At 44.7% G+C, this 23,142-nt stretch overlaps 2 protein-coding genes across 14 annotated transcripts in view; one reads left to right on the top strand and one right to left on the bottom strand.

Moving 5' to 3' along the window:
• Nucleotides 1-23,142, top strand: part of LOC146008165 (uncharacterized) — a 147,299-nt gene that overhangs the window by 66,958 nt on the left and 57,199 nt on the right. For 8 of the 12 annotated variants that reach the window (XM_083147157.1, XM_083147161.1, XM_083147163.1 and 5 more), the window contains one exon: nt 1,284-1,421. The exons of 1 other annotated variant lie outside the window; for it this stretch is intronic. The gene's annotated coding sequence lies outside the window, so the exon portion shown is untranslated. Of the gene's footprint in view, nt 1-991; nt 1,172-1,283; nt 1,422-3,613; nt 3,708-23,142 lie in introns of those variants that run through there. 3 more of the 12 variants (XR_014444472.1, XM_083147158.1, XM_083147166.1) reach the window with 2 other exon arrangements.
• PLXDC1 (plexin domain containing 1) overlaps nt 1-23,142 on the bottom strand; it is a 62,415-nt gene that overhangs the window by 23,217 nt on the left and 16,056 nt on the right. Inside the window, exons 1-4 of one of the 2 annotated variants that reach the window (XM_083147150.1) lie at nt 11,467-11,555; nt 3,548-3,691; nt 1,278-1,347; nt 1,032-1,154 (exon numbers count right to left, since the gene is read on the bottom strand). In XM_083147150.1, the coding sequence (XP_083003276.1) occupies nt 1,032-1,154; nt 1,278-1,347; nt 3,548-3,649 (295 nt within the window). In that variant the 5' untranslated portion in view covers nt 3,650-3,691; nt 11,467-11,555. Of the gene's footprint in view, nt 1-1,031; nt 1,155-1,277; nt 1,348-3,547; nt 3,692-11,466; nt 11,556-23,142 lie in introns of those variants that run through there. The other variant, XM_083147149.1, reaches the window with a different exon arrangement.

Consider the following 23,142-nt stretch of genomic DNA (forward strand, 5'->3'; position numbering starts at 1 on the left):
CAGTTTCTGGAATGTATGGTTTTCGGAATAATTTGGATAATGGATAAGGGATACTCAACCTGTATATTTAGATTTTGTTTATTTTTCTCTTTAATTTTCGATCTAGACATTGGGGCAGATGTATTAACCAGCGTTAAGTGCAAAAATGCACTTAACGCTGGTTAACTGGGGGGGGATTACGATTTTGCTAATGTATTACTAGCGCACCGAACGTGCGCTAGTGACAGCCCGCCGAGTTACGCTCGGCAGGGCTGTCCCTGCAATCCCCCCCAGGGATTAACGGCCGGGGCGATGTATTAACAGCCTTCAAGGCGTTAATTCGCCCCGGCCGCTTCGCCAGCTCAGGGCTAGCGTTGTCCTATCCCCCACTATGGGGACAACGCTAGCCCTGCGTCTGGCTTGGGCTGCGCTGGAGATCTCGCGGTTTTTGCGAGATCTCGCGCATGCCCAGTGCGGCCGGCCGGGGGACAGGAGATAGCGCATCAGTATTAACTGATGCGCTATCTCCAGAAAGGGACATCGCCGAAGGGGGGAGTTAACGCTCCCCCGCTTCGGCAGACAAGATGTTAATACATCTTGTCGATGTCCCTTCCTGCTTCGCCTCGCTATTGAGGCGAAGCAGGAAGTATCATAGCGGCGCGATAAGCGCTGCTATGATACATCTGCCCCATTGTCAGCCATCTGGATACCATGACTGACACAGAACTCCATAGAGTTAAGTATAAATATGTGGGATGTGTAGCATCTAAAATGGGTGCACATCCTGCACCCATTGTAGATGCTAATGTAAATAAAGTATAATTATTATCATAAAAATCTAGAGTAAGGTTTTGTACCTCAATAATCACCAGATTTAATAGTTATTTCAGACAGTTAAAACTATCATTTTTACTTATTATAGAAAGATTACAATACAGTATGTCTAAGGAAGGACAACATAAGGAGTTATTTAGTATTACTGTATATGAATTATTTGAGGTGTTATAGACATGAAGAGATAATAAGCTCTGTAACAGAGCATACTGATTTACCATTGTCTCTGTAGCTAATAGTGGATTCCATTGAATAACTTGGGTTGAAATTTGCCATAAGGGGTGCCACATACTGTGTTGCGGTCAGCATGCGATGAAAGACATCTCCCATAAAGATAAAACCTGAAAGAAACACAAAGGTTATATTATAGAGAATAAAACATAATTCATCTATCTGTATATAAAAACATTTCTATAAATATAAAAAAAGTAGGTGAGAAAAACCTGTTTTGTAAATTCTCTCACCTCCAGTTGCTATTGTGATGTGCCTGACGGGGTGTCCATAGAAGGGAAAGTCAAATGAAAGAACTACTCTCTGTGAACAAGCCAAAAACAAGGATATACATTTTATAACACAATGCATAGCATACAACAGTAAAGTAGAATGAGGTGAGACATTAATCAAGGTATTCAGTTGTTGACAAAAATTTTAAATTATTGGGTGTTCATATAGCTGTTTTGTTTTAATTACTACAGGAAATTAATTAAAAGTTATAGATTTTTGCACATGCTTTGGGGCACACTTCACAATATTTTTGGTAATTCGATTGGGTGAGGGATTTTTTTGTGTGTGTTTTTTTTATAGGGTGGTCAGTTTATTTCATTTTTGAGCACCTTCAGAATGTTTGCTGAAATTATTTAGGGATTCAAGACTTCTGACTCCCTAAATCTTGTATTTATAAAAACTAGCAGGTTAGCAATATATATTTCACATATTATAATATTTTTAATATATTTAATCAAAAATCTATGCAATGTCAAACCTAAATCACTTTTAAATATTCAAATTATGGCAACAGTGCCAAATACACAAATCCACCCCCCCCCCCCCCCCCACAGTGCAGGTACAAAAATCCCCCCCACAGTGCCAAATACATAAATGCCCCCACAGTGCCAAATACATAAATGCCCCCACAGTGCAGGTACATAAATGCCCACACAGTACCTGTGCCAGCCACGAGGGAGGGGGAGTGCAGTGGGACACGGGCGAGAGGGCCGCTGCTGAGAGAGTGGTTGCTCATCAATTTCCATGGGTGCTCGGGCCCTCAAGCACCCACAGAATCGGCACCTATGGTCCGACTTCTGTGTACTGAATTATGTAGGACTAATAGATGGAGAAGGCTTTGAAGTAGAGTAGTTAGTCAGCTTAACCTTTATGGCAGACTGTACCTGCTTTTTTATGAATATAGCTTGGAGAGCTCAACTTTGCAGAGTATCTATAATCTATAATGAAGGCGGGAACCATGCTGCAGCTGCACAGTAGGTGAGATAGTAAAAGATATTGCTCAGAAGGACCCTTCTGAGCAATATCTTTTACTATCTCTTCTAGGGACAGATGTATCAAGCTTCAAAAAGTGATAAAGCGGAGAGTGATAAACAGCCAGCCAATCAGCTTCTAACTGTTCTGTTACAGGCTGAGTTTTAAAAATACAGGTAGGAGCTGACTGTTTATCACTTGTTGAGGCTTGATACATCTAGCCATTTGTGTATATGGGGCTTAAGATGCTTCAAGAGCACTACCGTGTTTCCCCGATAATTAGACCTACCCCGATAATAAGCCCTACCCCAGATTTTGGACGCTGGTCCAAAATAAGCCCTCCCCCGAAATTAAGCCCTATCAATTTCCCCATGTAATTTTATGTACCGGTATTTGATAAGTGTAGCCCCCCGCTCAACCCCCGCTGCCCTCCGCTGCCCTCCTCTCGCTCACCTGCAACACCGCAGCTCCCGTTCCCAGGGATGCATTGCGGTAGGCGCGGCGTGACGTCGCGCCACGCACATCACGCGGCTGCTGCTCACCACACAGCGCCGGCACAATACCGTTACAGTACGGTAATAATGCATTTAGAGAGATCCCCTTACACAACAGGTATGGTACGTACGTTACATTATGGATGACTGGGATGGCATTTTTTTAAAGGCGCAGTGGGGCATTTTTTTAAAGGCGCAGTGGGGCATGTAACATGTAACATGTAAAATAAGCCCTCCCCCGAAAATAAGACCTATGGTCTTTTTTGAGGGAAAAAAAAAAATAAGACAGTGTCTTATTATCGGGGAAACACGGTAGCTTGTCCTATTTTTCTTTACATTTTGCATCTCATAGTGTACCAGAGACTCTAATGGTGCAAGAGCTTTATTTACATGTACAAAGTTGCAGATGAAGCATAACAGAAGAACAGAACTTGGCATGAGGAAAAGATGCAGCTGATCACATTGGTGCCTCTTTTTACACAGACTCAGTCTCGATCACACACAGATGTCTAGCAATGTGTTTTAAGATGCATATTTTAGGCTAAAATATGCTTGGCATGGTCGAGTTGCACATATAGATCGATATATATGGTCGAGTCGCACATATATATCATATAGATGATTAACAAGCTACTTGTGATGGATAGGCTAGGAAGGTTATTTTGATAAATTATCAGTGAGCAGCCGTCTGCATCCAAACTGGATAGTCTGAGTTCAGACATCTTGCATATCCAAGCTAAGGCTAGGCACAGTCAAGGTCTCACCGAGGCTTGCCTGTGTGTATTGGAGAGAATACTATGCACTCTGGCCTTTTTGCCTTTCTCTTGCAGTAAATTCACCCACAGGTCCTGCCCTTGCAACTCCATTGGCCCGAAAACTCTTGATGCGTAATATTTGTGACTGTCCTCCTGTATGAAAAGAGAGGTACATTTATACATTTCTAGTAACAGAGTATAATTAGCACAATTTAGCAGGCATTTTGACAGACAAGACAATATTTATAAGAATGCTTTTTTTATCTTAATTTCATTATTGTAATAGTTAATTCAATGAATAAACAGGTCAACAACCAGTTTTATTTTTATGGAATGTTGCATAGTGTAAAAAAACAAAGGGGTCAATTGGAGAGCAATAAAGTAACAGGTCATCGGCTTCTAACTGTCATGTTACAGGCTGTGTTTGAAAAATGTCAGGAGTGATTGGTTGGCACTTTATCTGTCTCCACTTTATATGTCTCCAAGGTTGAGTAAATAGTCTCCAGAAAATGCGTCAGAACTGAAGTAAAAGTTAGAAGAAGAGTGGAAACATTGGAATAATGGGAAAGCTTCTAGGGTTTTGGGGAGAGGGTGTGGATTATTAGATAGACTGGGTGAGATTTAATAGGATGAGATATTCAGAAAGTGAGAGATTTGGTAAGAAATCTCCCAATTTTTTTAAAGCGGCAATCATTTACACTGCAAAACCAGTCTGATTTTGAAGTGTAAATGATTGCAGCTTTAAAAAAAAAAATGGAAACTTCAGTGTCTAGGTAGATAGTAAATAGGTGTACCCGAAAATATCGACATTCAATAGGTCAACAGGGTCAAAAGGTTGACAGGGACAATGTCCACATGGACCCCCAATTAATGTAATATCCAGTCCAGAATATAACTCCTGAGGCATTTCGCTGTTTAGAACATACAGCTTTATCAATACCTTTGATAAAGCTGTATGTTCTAAACAGCGAAACGCGTCAGGGTTATATTCTGGACTGGATACCTTTGGTATAACCCACATTTGGACAACCACTACACTTGGAGCTTTCATCGCTACATTGTGATAGCAATTGGCCGTTTCAACCGATTCACCACCTGTGAGCATATTGGCCTCTCTGTTGGCTCCCTGCACCCGACTGGGAATACAATTAGACCTTTCTCCCTTTTCCACCAAGCTGTATATATCTGAGGACATCAGTGCTGAACCATCATTCCACTGAATCAAGTCCTCGAGCGGCACTTGGTAACAAACAGCCCACATAGGGCATATAACTGTTTTCAAGCTGTATGATTGCCATACCCTCCAGTCTTTCCAGTCCAGATTCACATTTTAGTGGTCCAATATCTATGCACCTCAATTTTAATTATTTGTATTGTCAGTGAATTATGTGTTATATGTACTTATGCTTTTTAATGCTGATATTAAATCTGTAAAAAATCTATTTGCTCTAGGTCTGGTATTAACAACCCCATTTAGTAGCAGCTATTAGCAAAGCATCTCTGGTGGTGCCTACTCGAGCTACTTTGGTAGTCTCAATTTCTTACTTACCCAACCTGGTCTGTCCTTTCCTCTTCATAAGGTTGGGTAAGTGCTGATATTTGTCTATATATATATATCTATATATATATATATATATATATATATATATATAGATATATATATATATAGATATAGAGATATAGATATAGATATATAGATATATAGATAGATATTCTTTTTTTTAAATAACCTATTTTAATATATGATATATATATATATATATATATATATATATATATAATCAATTCACCATGTTGATCATTGATGTATTAACAATATTTTATGTAGCACAGCATATTGGAACAACAGTAATAGAAAAAAACTGGGTACAGACATGCATGTAGGTAGGTAGGTAGGAAGGCCCTGTTTGAAAGTTTACCATCAATAAGGAAATATATAATTATATAGCAAGTCAATTGTGGGGTGAACTTTTGGGGAGTGAGGTGCCTCGGATTGCTCTAGTTTCAGGGCACCACCATTTTACAATTCATTTTTTAAATTTGTACCACTTTGTTTTTTATTATGTAACACTATCACACATCTATTTTTCACTTCAAAAGCGGTGTACATAGTAAATGACATGGAAAACTATACAAAGTTGCTCAGAATTTCTCTTGGAGTCCCTGGAACTCCTGGACAAACAATATTGTGCCTAATTCAGCAGCAGTCGCTAAAGTGCACAAATCGATAATCGTTTATTTCCACACTTCTGCGAATGCAGCAACGCACATCTGTGATCTCTTAAACTGTGTTTGCATTGGGGAAAAAGTGACAGCAGTGTTAGGGCCAGCAAGTGTGTGTGTGTGTGTGTGTGTGTGTGTGTGTGTGGGAGGGGGGGGTCGACATGGCATTGGGATGGTGCTGACACAACGTTGGTGAGTCATGGTTTGGACAAGGACAACAAACAGAGGCAAATCTGGACCATTTGTGGGGTGGGCTGTGGTGCCTGTGTGACCCAAAACATGGTGGCCAGAGCCTCCCTTCGCAGCTAGCTCGTCGTGATGACGCATATGCGTCATGATCATGCTTCGTGGTCCTGTTTAAAATGTTGTCTTGTGTGTATGCACCTTATAACTGAGCAGCTACTTTCTCTTACTTAACACTCTGATAAATCACTGCTATCCTTTATTTGTGTGGTGCCCTAAGGGTGGTTTGTGGGTGCCCTGCACTCCAAAGGTTAACTTGGTTAGGGAAAACCTGGTATATAATGTACAATTATTACATTTATCATAACTGTAATGGTCGTATGGCAAACCTACGCTCTTGTTTCTACACATTATCAGCAAGTACCCAATCAAACTTCCCAAACCACAAAATATTCCTCTTGCTTCTTTGTCCACATCAGTGCATCTGCTAGAAGTCATTAGAACTGTTGTTTACGGCCTGTTTCCATAATAGGAACTTGATAGCTACATCACTTTTATGGTTGCCACGGTTCTAAGGAATTGTATTACTCTGATTCAAAGAAAAATGATAAGAATCAGAAAGACAAAGGACATTAGCTAGGGCACTGCTGCACAGTATCTGTTATTTCAGTAAGGTTGCCCGCACAGTGCTTCACATTATGAGCAAAAACAGAAAAAAGAAATCTATTCTGCACTAAGTCCAAGTAAGGACAAGACATTCTGCAGGTAGTTATTCTGTTACAGCACTGGCCACATGCCATGTATATGTTAGATATTTTCACTAGGGACCATTTATAACCATTCCAAACCCTTACATTACATAAGTGAAACGATCGTACTTCACCCTCTATGCAAAAGCACAGACTGGATTTAGCTGGGATTACTGTCTTTAGACATGCATACCAGTGGATAAAGCATTAAAAGGGCTGAGGGCCCAATTCAGAACTGATCTGCAGCGAGCAGCGTTCTGTTAAGCCACCACCCCGCTAGAGTGAAATCCCACCTTACAAATTAATGTGCACGCTGTGCGAATGGCTGTGAACAGCTACACATCCACTCGCAGCCATGTGATTATTTCCAAAACCCATCGTACCAGGCTCACCACTGAATGATTTTTACACTGGCATATCTGGGTTGGAGCTGATGTCACACACCCTCCCCTAAACCGCTCAGGCACACCTAGTATTTTCCTAGGCACACCTGCGCTTTATTTGGGACACTCCCACTAAACGGCTGGTTTCCTCCCCCAGATGCCTACTTCCTGTCAATCACCTTGCAAATGGCGTGCATAAAGAAAAAGTTGCAAGACGTCATCACAGGATGGCCTCGCGCATGCATACTACGGGCCATTCGCGTGCGCAATGTATAGATAATAGCCCGATGTGTGAATTTGCCATTGTGCAATCAGTTCTGAATCAGGCCCTTAAAGTAAAGGGGCTGAGTGTATAAACTTTATTTTTTCCTAAGGCTAAGTAGGTATTTTGAAGCCCATAGCGTCTGTTCTATGGTAGATTGAGGTATAACAGTGACAAACCTTTGAATCAAATACATGAAATCAATCACTGCTTTGAAAAACAAAAACCAAAGTGAGCAGAAACAGGCTCTAACTGTACTTAGGGAAGACAATAATAGACATTTATTATATATTGGGGGACATTTATTAAGATGTGTATTCTACTTCACATGTGATCTTGCTATGGGCAACCAATCAGATCCTGTCTACTATCTTCTAGAGCAGTGGTTCCCAACCCTGGTCCTCAAGTACCCCCAAAAGTGCACATTTTCCAGGTCTCCACACAGAATCACACGTGACATAATAAGCTCCACCTGTGGATCTTTTAAAATGTGTTTGAATAATGAGTGCACCTGCTGGGTGACCTGGAAAACGTGAACTGTTGGGGGTACTTGAGGACCAGGGTTGGGAACCACTGTTCTAGAGGGTGGTAAATAAATAAGAAGTAGATTCTGATTGGTTTCCCATAGCAACATCACATGTGATGTAGAATACACATCTTAGTAAATTAAGTTTAGGTGTGGTTTAAAACCAGCTTTTTCTGGCTCCACAATTACTGAATAGTTGCCAAGCTGTAATGTGTCCACATTCAGATATATATCTGTTCAAACTGCGCCAAATAGTCTCATTTAGAGCACCATGGATTTTGCGACTGAATTGCGCAAAGCATCCCGCCATAAACTTTTCCTCAAAATATGCATCTTATTTCCATTACTAATATAACAAAAGTACAATGCAAGTGTATACTGACTACTGGTACTTATGTACTACAATGTGTTGGTAAAAAAAAAAAAGACTAAAGAAAAACTGCCATGCCTTGCACCTGTATCAATATGCTGAATCTGTGACTTTGTACCAATTCCTTTGCAACAAAATTCATTACTGTTCCTAATGCACTGTGAGCAACTGTGCATGACGCTATGATGCAAATAAGTATCAAAATGTAAGAAAAAGTCTGTATCACTACCTGTGGCAGGGTGGGCTAGTTTGTAACAAGTGGCTTGGGCCTTACAGTACAAAAAATGTTAGATGAATGAGAACACATCCGTAGAAACACATACTGCTTATTAACCACAATACTTATTATCCAAAATACTTGCTGGATTTATCAAACCCGCTCTTGCTATTATACTTTCCCAAATAACAAGTATTAATGACCCATATACTAATTTAAATTTAAACTAGTGGTAGAGCTCAGTGTTAAAGTGCCCATACATCAGGCTGCACAATGCCCCATCCCCCGTATCTTCAATAGTGCCATTGCACTGACCAGATCCACCGATCGGTGGCAATTGATAATCAGAGATCCATCACAGCATCTGGGAAGAGAACATGTTAATGTCCAGAATCCGAAATCCTGGCCAGGATTGGGGGATGAGGATATTTTAACATGCTTAATATCCTCGATGTACCGACACGACCATCAGGGGATTGCCAGAATACATCCTATTGTGTTTCGTTCATCCACCCACCTCCTTTTAGTCTGTTAGCTCTTATGAGTAGGGCCCTCCTTCCTCATGTACTCACCCTACCTCTTTACCTCACCAGTGCTCCTGCCCGGTTCTTCTCTTCCTCTACTTCATCTTCAGTCTCCTGGACAATTTCGACACCTACTTCAGAACTGATGCTGATTTTAGTTCTACCAGCTATACCCCTATTTATGCTGTATTTTATCAACACACCCTGTACATTACCTTGTAATTTGTTTTTTTGTTTCCTATGTACGGCGCTGCGGACACTTTATGGTGCCTTAGAAATAAACGTACTACTACTACTACTACAAAACAATTTTGATTGGTGCGCTACTAACTGCAGCTGGTACTGGGATTTGTCAATTCCCAAATAAATAGAAGTAATGTGAAAACAGAATAATGTACCAGCGCGGGCTTGTGAATTTTTTTTTGGGTTAGTTAAAATACTAATAGAACGGTATCTTTTACAATTTATTTCAATTTTTATTTCATTAGCTGTAATTAAAATTATGTAATTCTATATATAAAAAAATGTGTTAAATATTATGGACAAACAATATTCAATCGATAATCATCACTGTATAATTCATGTTGAGCATATTACCAAGTGGACATCAAAGTCAATGTTCTCCAATTAAGCAGCAGATGAAACACCAGGTGGCCAATTAGTCCCAAAATACAGAGTCCATAGGTGGATTGAGGTCCTCTGATGGGGGGTGGATGGTAAACCTGGATGACTTTTGCAAGTCTGACACTGCATCTGTATATCCTCCGGATGAGCTGTTTATTGTGGAGATAGATGATAAGACTGTCCGTTTTCTTGGATCGCCCACAGTGGAAATAGGATTTGATTGTCCAATGTTTAAAAAGCTGAACTTTTTAAACATTGGACAATCAAATACTATTTCCACTGTGGGCGATCTTAACTAACCCCAAAAAAAAAATTCACAAGCCCGCGCTGGTGCATTATTCTGTTCTCACTTTTTCGTACTACTACTACTACATCATAGATGGGCACAAGCATGAACAAAGAAGGCAGTTTAATCACAAGTGGCATGATGTCTGTCAGATTTAGCCATAGAAATTGCAAATAAAAAGTGGGCACATTTGTTGTTAGTGTTATTGTAGTTACATCGAAATTGATTCCAAAAAAAAATTGTACACAATTTTTGGGGAAGGGAATTCAATTATACTTCCTTTCCCCATTTTTACCATGAGGAAAAAAAATCCAGTTTTACAAAAACACATACAGTAGGATCCTGGATAAGTTCAAGGACATATGTGTCTTTCCAGTCATGAAGAAATGGCACTTATCTAGGATTTTGTTTTCCGTGACCTCACTGGGTCCCAAAAACTAATCCCTGATAAGCGACCGTGTCAGGGCCAATAGAATAGCCTCCCCCCAACATCCCCCGAGGCTCCGAGGGGAGTCACGCACAGCCTCTGCTGCAGGCCCCCTCCTCTCTGATGGCGAATAGACCCTGGCATTTTACCAGAGTCTACTGCACATCCGCTGGTCTCCGGGAACATGGTGCCCGCGCTTTTTTCCCAGGGACATATCCAATACGCATGCGCAAATCACTTCTTGGTAATGGCCGCATTTATGTTACAGCCTTATTTCAAAACTGAATAAATTCATTTTACCGTCAATTCTAAACACAATACGGTACTTGCGTAGTTTGGCGGCGCCCATCGCATCGCATACCATAAGGTATGCGATGCGACGCGATATTGTACAATGCCATACAATTTAAAAATTGTATGACATTGTATATGCCATACAATGCGATGCGATTAAACATTGTATAAGCACTCTAATGGGTGCTTACAATGTTAAATGCACCCCCCCACCACCCCCCCACTATAAACGTGAACCCGAAGCGTGGCGAGCGGCGGCGGTACGCGTCCTCCGACCTTTTCATACCCCCACTATCCACGTCGGCGTGGAGTTGAGAATAGAAAGTGTGGTGAGCGTAGCGAGCCAACGAGCCCGAAGCTGGCGAGCGGACGCGGATACCTGTGAAGGCCACGAGGGGACTCCGATACCTGTGAAGGTATCCGCGTCCCCTCGCGGGGCTCGCTGCGCTCGCCACGCTTCGGGCTCGGTGGCTCGCTGCGCTCACCACACTTTCTATTCTCAACTCCACGCCGACGTGGATAGTGGGGGTATGAAAAGGTCGGAGGACGCGTACCGCTGCGCTCGTTACGCTTCGGGTTCACGTTTATAGTGGGGGGGTGGCGTGGGGGTGCATTTAACATTGTAAGCACCCATTAGGGTGCTTATACAATCTTTCATCGCATAGGGGGCAAAAATCGCATGCCATTGGGTGCATGGCATGCGATGCGATTAAAACATCGCGCGATGGAGGTCGGGGGCGCCGCCAAAATACACAAGTACCCACAATACCCCATAATGACAACATGAACAAAGTGTTTGGGAGATTTTTGCTAATTTATTACAAATTTTAAAAGATGAAGAAATCACAGTATTTACAGACCTTTTCATGAAGCTCACAATTGAGCTCAGATGCATCCAGTTTCTATTGATTATCCTTGAGACGTTCCTACAGCTTAATTGGAGACCACCTGTGGTAAATACAGCTGATAGAACATGATTTGGAAAGGCACACACCTGTATATATCTATATAAGGTCCCACACTTCACAGTGCATGTCAGAGCACAAACCAAGCATTATGTCAAAGGAATTGTCTGTAGACCTCCGAGACAGGATTGCCTTGAGGCACAAATCTGGGGAAGGGTACAGAAAATATCTGCAGCTTTAAAGGTCCCAATGAGCACAGTGACCTCTATCATCTGTAATTGGAAGAAGTTCTGAACCACCAGGACTCTTCCTAGACCTGGCTGGCCATCTAAACTGAGCGATCAGGGGAGAAGGGCCCTAGTCAGGGAGGTGACCAAGTACCCGATGGTCACTCTGTTAGAGCCACAGCATTCCTCTGTAGAGAGAGTAGACCATTTCAGAAGGACAAACATCTCTGCGGCAATCCACCAATCAGGCCTGTATGGTAGAGTGGCCAGACTGACGCCACTCCTTCGTAAAAAAGCAGATGGCAGATCGGGGCGGGCGTGGCTTGGACGCCATACTGAGAGGACGCACTGAGGGGGAGCTCTGTCCTCGAGGGGTGAATTTAGCCCCATTACGCCTCTTCCCCGCGGCATCCACTGCCCCAGAAGTTCCCCCTGAACCCCCAGAGCACAAGCGCTCGCAGAGCGTGCTGGTTGCAGAGCCGGGGAGTGCACGGAGCGCTCCTGCGGGTTGCGGCCTAGCGCGCGACGGGAGCCGGGGCCTCAAGTAGCTCCTGGAAGCCAGGAGCACCGTAGCGGCGCGGACGACGCGCCTGGAAGCCAGAAGACCCCACCATCCACCCCCAGCAGCCCCCCGACTGGTGCAGACCTCACAAACCTGCCGGAAAGCTGCCAACAGGAGGAGAGGAGGCAAAAGCTGAGGGGGATCTGCGGCTGCCACTCTACACACGGAGCTGCCTTCCCCAGAGCCAGCAATCGCACCAGGCAAGTACCGCACCTTGGCTGATTCACCCACCCTTTAAAGGACGCCCCGGGAGGCTGCAGCCCCCCCTAGCACATAGTGCAGGACCCCCCAGAACCTCTACCTTTGAACACCTACGGGTCCACGGGGGCGCATATCTTCCCCCCGCCCTCTGTAACCTCCACACAGGGTCCTACTAGTGCCTGTCCACTCCTGTGCCTCATCTGGGGAACCAGCAAAGGACATAGCACCACAGTCCTACCTCAACCTGGGCTGGCAGCGAGCGGATCCCCCACGCAGATCCTCCAGGCAGATCCTCCCCCCTCTGCTGCACTTCATCTCCCCCCCTTTTTTTCTTCTTTTTCATTGAGCTCAGGCCTCTAAGTTAAATGCTGTCACATAGATCCTGTACTCAGCACAGGCAGAGAGCTCCACCTTGTGGCCAAACAACAGTACTGCGGTCACACACTGTAAACCAATAAGTTACATAAATAAACTAATTGTCCTAGTCTCTCCGTCTAAGCCATAGACAGGACTTACAGGCCGCACTAAGCCACGTCACGCGAACCCACCCCTATATTACACCCTATCATCTTCTTGGCGTCTATCATCTAGGAAGTACCAGACATATCAATGTCTGCCTAAACTCATGACCTTGACCGCTGGGACGGGCACTCCTCAGTAGTGAAGCCCCCGCAGGACCGAATTCAGACACGCCACACAGCGGCCCGAACCTCTACCATCACTTTCGCCCACCTTTCCCATAATGTCTCAAAAGGGCAAGAAAAACACCCAACCCGCTGGGAACTTTTTTGGGTCCAAGTCCAAATCCTCGGCGAGCAACATGCAGCCTTCAGACTCCCCCACTCGCCCAGACCCGATGGACTCATCCATTGACCCCCAAATTCAAGCAGTTATGACAGGCCTGTTAGAGGGTGTCCAAAATGCCTTTAAACTAGAACTGTCCAAGGCGGTCTCAGAGATAAAGTCAGACCTGACGTCTCTGGGAAACAGAACTGACGCCCTAGAAACTAAAACAGATGATCTCTGCCGTTCACAATCACGTCTAGAGAAAGAAATATCCCGCCTCCACGACGAAATTGAAATACTCAAAGAAGGCCAAGAAGATCAAGAAAATCGCTCGAGACGTAATAACTTACGCATCCGCAACGCGACAGAAGACATCACAGGCCCATCCCTGTCGCAGTTTCTGAAGGAACTATTCAAACACATTGCTCCGGCCCTCTCCGAGGAAGATTGTCTCCTAGACAGAGCCCACAGAGCCCTGCGCCCAAAACCACCCAGCTCGAAGCCTCCAAGAGACATTATAGTTCGATTCCATTATTTTCAAACGAAAGAAAAGATCCTCATGGCCGTCAGAGACTCTCCGACGATCCACTATCAAGAAATGCAACTTCAAATTTTTCAAGACTTAGCCCCCTCAACGATACAGAAAAGACGCGACCTCCAACCAATCACCAGAATTCTGCGGCAACACAACGTTAAATACAGATGGGGGTTTCCCTTTATGCTTCACGTCATGGCTAACAACTCAACCCACAGCATTAAAAACATGCTGCAAGGACAAGAACTGTTGGCCAAACTTGACCTCCTCCCGCCTTCGGCCGAACCTCCCCTGATATCCCCCATCGTGAGACAACATCATTCGACCCCTTCAACCCCGTCCCATGAGTGGACAAGAGTGTCGCGACGTCGAACTGAAGATAATGATCCTACCTGAACTCTTCTAAATAGGTCACTGGAAATCTGTTATGGTAAGCCCAGAGACTTCCCTGGCTGTCCGGCTCACCACTTGGTGATCCGCACCCCTTAGTTGCATCGCTAGATTTAATGTTTCGTAATTGAAAGAATAATGTTTACCCATGTTTTGCTGTTTAGGTGTGTCCTTGGTCCTGGGTCACCCCATGGCGTTCCCCCCCCCTGGCGAGGGTGCAATTTCGCGCCGCTCCTGTGGGGGTCGGCCGTGGGGGGACCCCGGAGGGGGCTACAATGTTATGTTCCTATGTTTAATGCTTGCTTGGTCCTAGTGGTTAAGGTTGTTATTTTTTGGAGTCACCTCCAAATCCCCCCACAACTACCCTATTCTTTGTATGTTAAATGTTTTTGCAAATGTTTATTTCCGTAGCGGTCCCAAGTTGGGATCCTCCTTTTAAGGGTTTTTGCCCATACGGGCTCTCTCCTCTCCTAAGTTTAATAATTTACCTCTTCCCTCCCTCCCAACACCCACCCAAACCCCCTTCGGGCTTTCACTTCCATCTGGACGGGTTAACTCTCGCCTCTACGACCTCCCCCCACCACTTAGTCGGTTTGCAGAGAAATTCCCCTATTAGGAAGCCCCATGGCACTTAAAGTGTTGTCCGTAAATGTTAACGGCCTAAACTCCCCCAAGAAAAGAACTATCCTCCTAGGGGCATGTAGAAGGGAAAAAGCGGCTTTAGTATTGCTACAGGAGACCCACCTCACCGGCAACCACTCCTTGCTTAAGAATCGCTCCTTCGCCCAGACTTACTTTGCCTCCGCCCCCGCCAAAAAAAGGGGAGTGGCAATTCTGATTCGCCGAGATGTGCCTTTCGTTCTGACCAAAACTATTGCTGATCCGGACGGAAGGTTTCTCCTGGTGATCGGAACCCTCCACACTCTAACCCTGACTTTAGTCTCCGTATACGCTCCAAATCAAGACCAACCAAAATTCTTTGACTCTTTTTTCAAGGTCCTAGATCGATGTGCGCAAGGTCAAATCATTCTTGGAGGAGACTTTAACACGATCATAGATCCACTTTTAGACAAATCATCCCCCCTGGCACAACCCCCTAATCACACTATCCCTCGAGCTTCCCGCACCCTGATCTCTTCCCTAAAAAGATTAGGCCTATATGACACTTGGCGACTTAAATTCCCACACAGCAAAGATTTCACCTTTTTCTCTGCCCCACACCAACAATACTCTAGAATAGACATGTTATACGTATCAAGCACCATTGTATCTCACGTGAAAGAAGCAGGTATCTCCCCCTTCACCTGGACAGATCACTCAGGAACTTATGCGCTAGTAGACCTCATAGAACGTCCCCCTAGAATCTACAGATGGAGGTTAGACGACACTCTGCTGCAGCACCCCGCTGCACGAGCAGAAGTAAAGCGGGCAATAGAAAATTACTTCAAAGAAAACTCCTCCCCTGAGATCTCCCAGAGTACCTTATGGGAAGCTCATAAAGCTACGATCAGGGGCCATCTCATAGCCAAAACTTCCTCCATGCGGAAAAAAGCAAACCTTCAGATCCAGTCCTTAGAATCACAACTCTCGACTTTACTCGACCAACACAAGCAATCACCCTCCCCCCTCCTATTGGCCCAGATAGAGACCACTAGGGGTCAATTAAACACTCTCCTCTCCCAACGAGCTGCGGTCATTCTTAAAAAGCTTCAACAGCGATTTTATGACAAGACAGACAAAATAGACTCACTTCTGGCCAATAAATTACGTAAGCAACAAGCCTCCAGGAACATAGACAAACTCCACTTATCACAATTAAATACGCTCACATATGACCCAAGAGAGATAGCCGAGGAGTTTCGTTCATACTACAGGTCCCTGTATAACCTTCCGGAACCCTCCCAAACCTCCCCCGGTCCAAATAACGATATTCCCTCCTACCTAACAGATACCCCACTGCCCTCGCTCACAGAGTCTCACATTGCACTCCTAAATGGGAAAATTTCTGCAGAGGAAGTAACCACAGCTATTCGTACAATGCGATCCACAGCTGCTCCAGGTCCTGACGGCTTTCCGGCCCAATATTATAAACTGTTCGCAAAAGAACTGGCCCCACAGCTGGCAAACTTATTTAATAGCATACTAGAGGGCAACCCCATCCCCCCGGAAGCTTCGGAAGCAGACATAGTGGTAATTCCAAAACCGGACAAGGACCTGACCAGGTGTGCGAACTACAGACCTATTTCGTTACTTAATGTAGATCTTAAAATCTATGCAAAGATCCTAGCAAACCGGTTAGCCCCAATACTCCCCCTCCTGATCCACCCAGATCAGGTAGGATTCATTCTCGGACGCCAGGCGTCAGATAATACAAGGAGAGCGATCGATCTTATTCATGCAGTCCAAAAGCAAAAAAAACCCTCCCTGGTTCTGGCGCTAGACGCGGAGAAGGCCTTTGACCGCATCTCTTGGCCTTTTGCCTTTGCGGTCCTGGAGAGAATGGGGTTTACCGGAGCCTTCCTAGACGGAATCAAGGCCCTCTACCAAACACCTTCGGCCCGGGTCTTTGTCAACGGAGTCATGTCCGAACGTTTTGGAATTGCCAACGGCACCCGCCAAGGATGCCCCCTCTCTCCACTGATCTTTGCACTTGTTATGGAACCCCTAGCAGTTCGAATTAGAGACAACTCCTCCATCCACGGTGTCCGTGTCGGCCCCTCCGAACACAAAATTGCACTTTACGCTGACGATGTACTGCTCACTCTAGCCAACCCGTCAATTTCTATCCCTGCCCTCCTTTCTGAAATCCAAACCTACTCCCTACACTCCGGCTACAAGATAAATGTGGAAAAGACAGAGGTGCTGGACTTTCACATCCCAGGCCCCCTCAAATCCGAGCTACAAAACCTGCTTCCATGTAACTGGAGCAGGAAAAAGATCAAATACCTCGGGATATACCTCACGCACCACCACCACCAACTCTTCCAAGCTAACTATCCGCGACTTTTAGAAGCCATTAAGAACGACTTAACTCAGTGGTCAACATATTTTATCTCTTGGATTGGAAGGATAAACTCCATTAAAATGAATGTCCTCCCACGTCTCCTCTATCTATTTCAAACCCTTCCCATCTACATCCCCCAATATGTATTTAAATCCCTACAACATCAAAGCTTACAATTTATTTGGGACAAAAAACGCCCCAGAGTGAGACTCAAATTACTTCAACGCTCCACCACCCGGGGAGGATTGGGGATCCCAGACTTCAAGAAATATTACCACGCCGCTCAGCTTTCACAGATGGCCCAGTGGTGCAACCCTTGGGGGGCAGGCAAAGTATGGGTAGCCATTGAAACAGCGGAACTGGGACTATCCACAATGTCCTCTCTGTTATGGATTCCTAAAGCCAAGCGCCCACGTGCAATCCTCTCACAGCCAATAATTTCGCATGCACTAACCACATGGGACAGACTCAACAGAACCTATAGCTTAGCCCCCCCTCCGTCCCCCTTAATTCCGCTATTCCATAATCCAGAATTCCCCCCAGGGATGGATAAATCCACTCTCACAAACTGGCTAAAAGACAACATATACTATTTAAACGATATTTCAGACAAGTCTGGCTTTCCCCAATTCTCAGATGTCCGTGAAGGCACAACAATTCCGAACACAGATTTTTTCCGCTATTTACAGATTAGACACTTCCACTCAAAAACTGTAGACATTATCACATCCAGGCCACTCTCCTCATTTGAGTATATTTGCTGGAAACGCACCACCTCTAGAGGTCTGATATCCGCGGTTTATTCCCTTCTGGACCTCGGTTCCCCCTCTCCCCGAGCCTCACACGAGCTCGCTTGGGAGAGAGACCTAAACCAATCTCTAGACGACGAAGACTGGGAAGAGATCCGCGATAACGCCGCTAGAAGTTCTATGTGCGTTCGGATCAAAGAAAACATATATAAACTTCTATTCCGCTGGTACTACGTGCCCTCGCGACTTCATAAAATGTTCCCTGACTCTTCAGACAGGTGCTGGAGAGGCTGCCCTCTAGAAGGTAACTTCCTTCACATCTGGTGGACATGCCCGAAGCTAGCAACCATTTGGAAAGAGGTGGGAACCCTTCTCTCAAATATGTTCGGCACAGACGTTCCCTTAGATCCTAAATACTTTCTTCTCCCTTTAAACATCCCTACACTTACAAGACACCAGAATAAGTTACTCCGACATATCTCTTCAGCAATGACTTGCCAAATTGCGGTAGACTGGAAAAACCCCAACCCGGCCCCATTTCAGGCGATTCTGTCCCGTGTTTGGTACGTCCATAAAATGGAATACATGACGGCATTAATACGCAACGCATTAAAATCCTTCCAGAAGGTTTGGTCACCCTGGCTAGACTCTCAAGATTCTCCCCCCCTCGTATGAACAACGAGTTAGAAGGCCTGCCCTTCCCCCCCCAATCCCCCCCCCTCTCCCTATCCCCCTCCCCCCATCTCCAGCCTCTCACTCCCCTTTCTTTCCCCTTCTGTCCGGGTCCCTTGACCCCGGTTATACCAAAAAGTTAAAAAGCACAATGATAAAAAAGCAGATGGCAACCTGCCTGGGCTTGCCAAAATGCACCTGAAGTACTCTTAGATCAGGAGAAACAAAATTCTCTGGTCTGATGAGACAAAGATTGAACTCCTTTGTTGTGTGCTGAGTGCTTTGAGCTATCTAGCATCGCTCCAGAATGCTCAGCACATCTCCATGTGTGTAGGCCCCTTAAGGACACAGCCAAGGTATCAAAGGGAGTGGCTTCAGGACAACTCTGTGAATATCTTTGAGTGACCCAGCCAGAGCCCAGACTTGAATCCAACTGAACATTTCTGGAGAGATCTGAAAATGGCCGTGTACCGACGCATCTCGTCCATCCTGATGGAGCTTGAGCTTGAGGACTGCCCAAAGATAGGTGTGCCAAGCTTGTGGCATCATATTCCAAAAGACTGTAGTTGCTGTCAAAGGTGCATCAACAAAGTATTGAGCAAAGCCTGTGAATTGTTATGTACATGTGATTTCTTCATTTTTTTTTTTTTTTTATGTTTAATGCATTTGCAAAAATCTCCCAAAACCTTTTTTCATATTGTCATTACTGTGAGTAGAATTTTGAGGGGGGGAAAATATTTATTTCATTTTGAAATAAGACTGTAACATAGCAAAATGTGGAAAAAGTGAAGTGCTGTGAATACTTTTATCCAGAAAGTACTGTATAAAGTAATACACGAGTTAATGTTCCCTACACCATACACTTATTTATTCCATAACATGGTCAATATAAAGATTACATTTTATTAGATCTAATGAGCAATTCTATCAATTTTATTTAAAATAATGGTTAGATACCATCACTATATTAAAAATGGAGCTAAATGTGCCATTATGTGACGTCTATGGAATATTGAACTGATCTTCTAAGACATTTGGCCTTATGCTAAATTGAATGGAAATCGGATATTTCATGTGTGGAAAAAGTATATTGGTCAGTATGCTGAGTGTTATATGCATTTGCATGCCAGTTCCCTATCTGTAGCTTGGTTTGATGCCATTATTGTTCGTGTGCACTTGCACCTGCAGGTTCAAAAGATACTTATGAAAATATGCATATTAATGCTCACAGCCAACTCTGTATGGCCCAAATTTGGGACAACACACCTTCACAGGACTTTACTGAGGATTCCCTGCTGCAGCCTAATCATGCCTCTTCATTAGTCAGCACATATGCAATACAAATACATATGACTTACACCATCTGTACTGAGGTATGCTTGGTTTTGCAGTATACACGCTGTGAATACACACAACATACACTCTGCCAATAGGCATAAGTTTAGCTTCTGGCCCATTGGGAATTATGCTGAGTAATGCAAGCTGGTTTAGCTTACCTTGTGGGAAATAGTTCTGTACATGCCCAGAAGAGTGGGTGCACACTTATGCACTCAAGCACATTTGTCTAATTTTGGCAAGTACAGATATAAGGGTGTGTTCCTGCAATAGCAAAAAGATGCAGACTGGGAAAAAGCCTTAGAAAGCTGTATAATTTGTATGTGGCCAGCAACAGTTATAAATAGCAGATGCTGACGATGGTCCTAACTGCTGGTGATTGGCTGTTAGCGAATGCTCTGGCAATACTGATTGTTTTTTTCTTCATCACTAGAGTGTAAATTATGCTTTTGTGTGCTGTTTTTTTTTTCTTACACAATATGTATTTCTGTTGTATTAGTTATGGATCATTGGGTAGACAGCAAATAGGTGGACTTGCATTAAGGTTGACATGAGTGAAGGTCGGCACGCTATTTGATTCTCCCACCACACCCTAGTGGATGGTAGGGCATGAGATTCCGCCTGTCGGTACATGGCTCAGAAAAAAGTGAAAACTGCATGTCGACCTTCCACATGTCGACCTAATGCTTGTGTCGACCTAATGACCTGTCGACCTAATCCATGTCAACCTTCAGTCACGTTGACCTTCCTGCTTGTTGACCTTCAGTCATGTCGACCTTAATGCATGTCGACCTAGTGGTGTCAACCTAATTGTTGTCGACCCAATGCTTGTAGACCTAGTGACTTTATCCCTGCATATTTAGTAGTTTTCCGTTGCTTAACTGCAAATGCGTTTGGTGTCAGTAAGATAACATTGTTAAAAATAAATATGTGGAAGTGGGCCATTAATGTATATAATAGTTCAGACACATATATACTGTAGCCTACTGGAACACATCTTACGATGTTGCTTTGTATGCACTTTCCGCTGCAACCCATTTATTGCTGCATGCCCCGTAGGTTAATATGGTGGATGCAATCCTGTCCAATTTACCAATATCCGTAATGCGCAGCATTGGATATATTTCCCCCGGCTACTGCGATCTGAGTGGTGGAAGCCCTTTGTTGCATAAGGGTTTTTCTCCGCACCGCTGACCAGGCAGAGGGTTCGTCCGTGACCATCCCTAATGGTGTGAAGGCGTGTCCAGGCTGTTTGCGGGTTGTGGCAGCTGTGTGATATCACATGCAGCTGCTGTGACCTAGGCTAGTAGATGTGTGCCAAACCATTTTTGATGTTTTTAGATTTGGCCCTGGATTTGCCAAACCTCTGATTGACCAAATAAAGCTAAAATCTCTGAAATTTGGCCTAATCTGTTCCTAGAATACATACATTTCCAGTAATTTCCAGCCATGCCCAGTTCAAACTGCATGGAGTCACAGGGCTTATAGATACACGTGAACAAAGCACACCACACAGTATAATTTACAGCAGCGTGCACCCTATACACAGTCACTTATACAATATAGCCTGTACAGCAGAGTGTAGCACATCATATATACACCACAGCCAGTACTGCAGATTGTAGCACATCATATAGCAGCGTGCAACCTATACACAGTCTCTTACACAATACAGCAGAGTATATAGCAGCATGCCAACTAAACACAGTCACTTATGCGGGTTGGGATCATTTGGTCTACAGCAGGGGTGGCCGGACTTTTGTAACCCGGGATCTACTTTTTGTACACTTACTGGTGATCTACCGGCGTTTCCCCATTTGCAAAAAAAATATTCCCTTCCCAGTGCAATACGCCCTTTACTCATAATGCCACACAGAATAGGCCAAAATTCAAATTAGGACACAGGGAAAGTTCCAGAAATTCACATTCTGACACAGGGAATGTGCCCGAAATTCACATTCTGACACAGGGAATGTGCCCCAAATTCACAATGTGACACAGGGAATGAGGCAAAATTCACATTCTGACACAGGGAATTAGCCAAAATTCACATTCTGACACAGGGAATGTACCCCAAATTCACATTCTGATCAACATAAAAGCACACACACTGCAAATATACTGCACACCTGATGGCGTGTGCTCTCTGATGAGATCCCTGGCACTGATTGAAAGCAGGACATTACACTTTTATATGAAATGGGGGGACTCGGGTGATTGTGAAGGGATTATGTACGATCAGCAGCACAAACTATGCTGATTGACAGCTGCTGTGAAGACCCTGCTGGCCGTGAGACAGCTGCTATTATTGTGTGCCACTGAGCATATGGGACACTTACCCAGTGATGAGAGCCCCGCAACCGAGACTAAGGATCTGGAGGAGATAATGGGCAGGGCCAAGCCGAGGAGGAGAGCTGCTGCTGCAACGCTCCACAGAAGCAGAGTACCAGGGAGCACTTCCGGGACAGTGCACATCAAAGCTCCGGCATAGGGCACAGCATAGACCGCACCACTTAGCTGGGCACAGTGGCAGGATTTAAATGTTGGTGCCTGTGCTCGCGGCTTGGCAGCAAATCAGGAGCAGGCAGAGGGGGAGTGCCTTCCAAACATGCAGGGAAGGGTATGTGTTAAATGCCTCCCTGTCCCTGGACCCAATGCGCACCACCAATGCTGTGCTGCCCAGGTCCAGATTAAGGTTTGTGGGAGCACTGGACAACACCAGGTCTCCCCCTCCCCAGTCAGAGGCATGTTCCCACCCACAACCCCCCCCCCCCCCCCCGATGGAGGCAGGTTCTTTCCTCCCCCCCAGTCAGAGGCAGCAGGTTCCAACCCCCAAACCCTCTCCCCCACTTCGCTCTCCCCTCCTTGCACACAGCTGATGGCAGTATGTAGCGGGTGGTGGGTTGCGATCGACTGGTTGACTGTCTGCGGTAGACCAGTAGATCGCGATCGACTGTTTGGCCACCCCTGGTCTACAGCATGATGGTCGACAGTCATTAGGTCGACACCATTAGGTCGACATGGGAAAAGGTCGAAAGGTCGTTAGTTCGACAGGTAATTAGTTAGACAATGTCTAGGTCGACAGTCAAAAGGTCAACATGGGGTTTTTCACTTTTTTTTACCTGAATGTCAACACAGTCGACATACGTGCGTCGGGCACCGTGCCTCGC

This window comes from Crinia signifera, chromosome 6, assembly GCF_055691185.1.
Source record: "Crinia signifera chromosome 6, ASM5569118v1, whole genome shotgun sequence".
Lineage (NCBI taxonomy): Eukaryota > Metazoa > Chordata > Amphibia > Anura > Myobatrachidae > Crinia > Crinia signifera.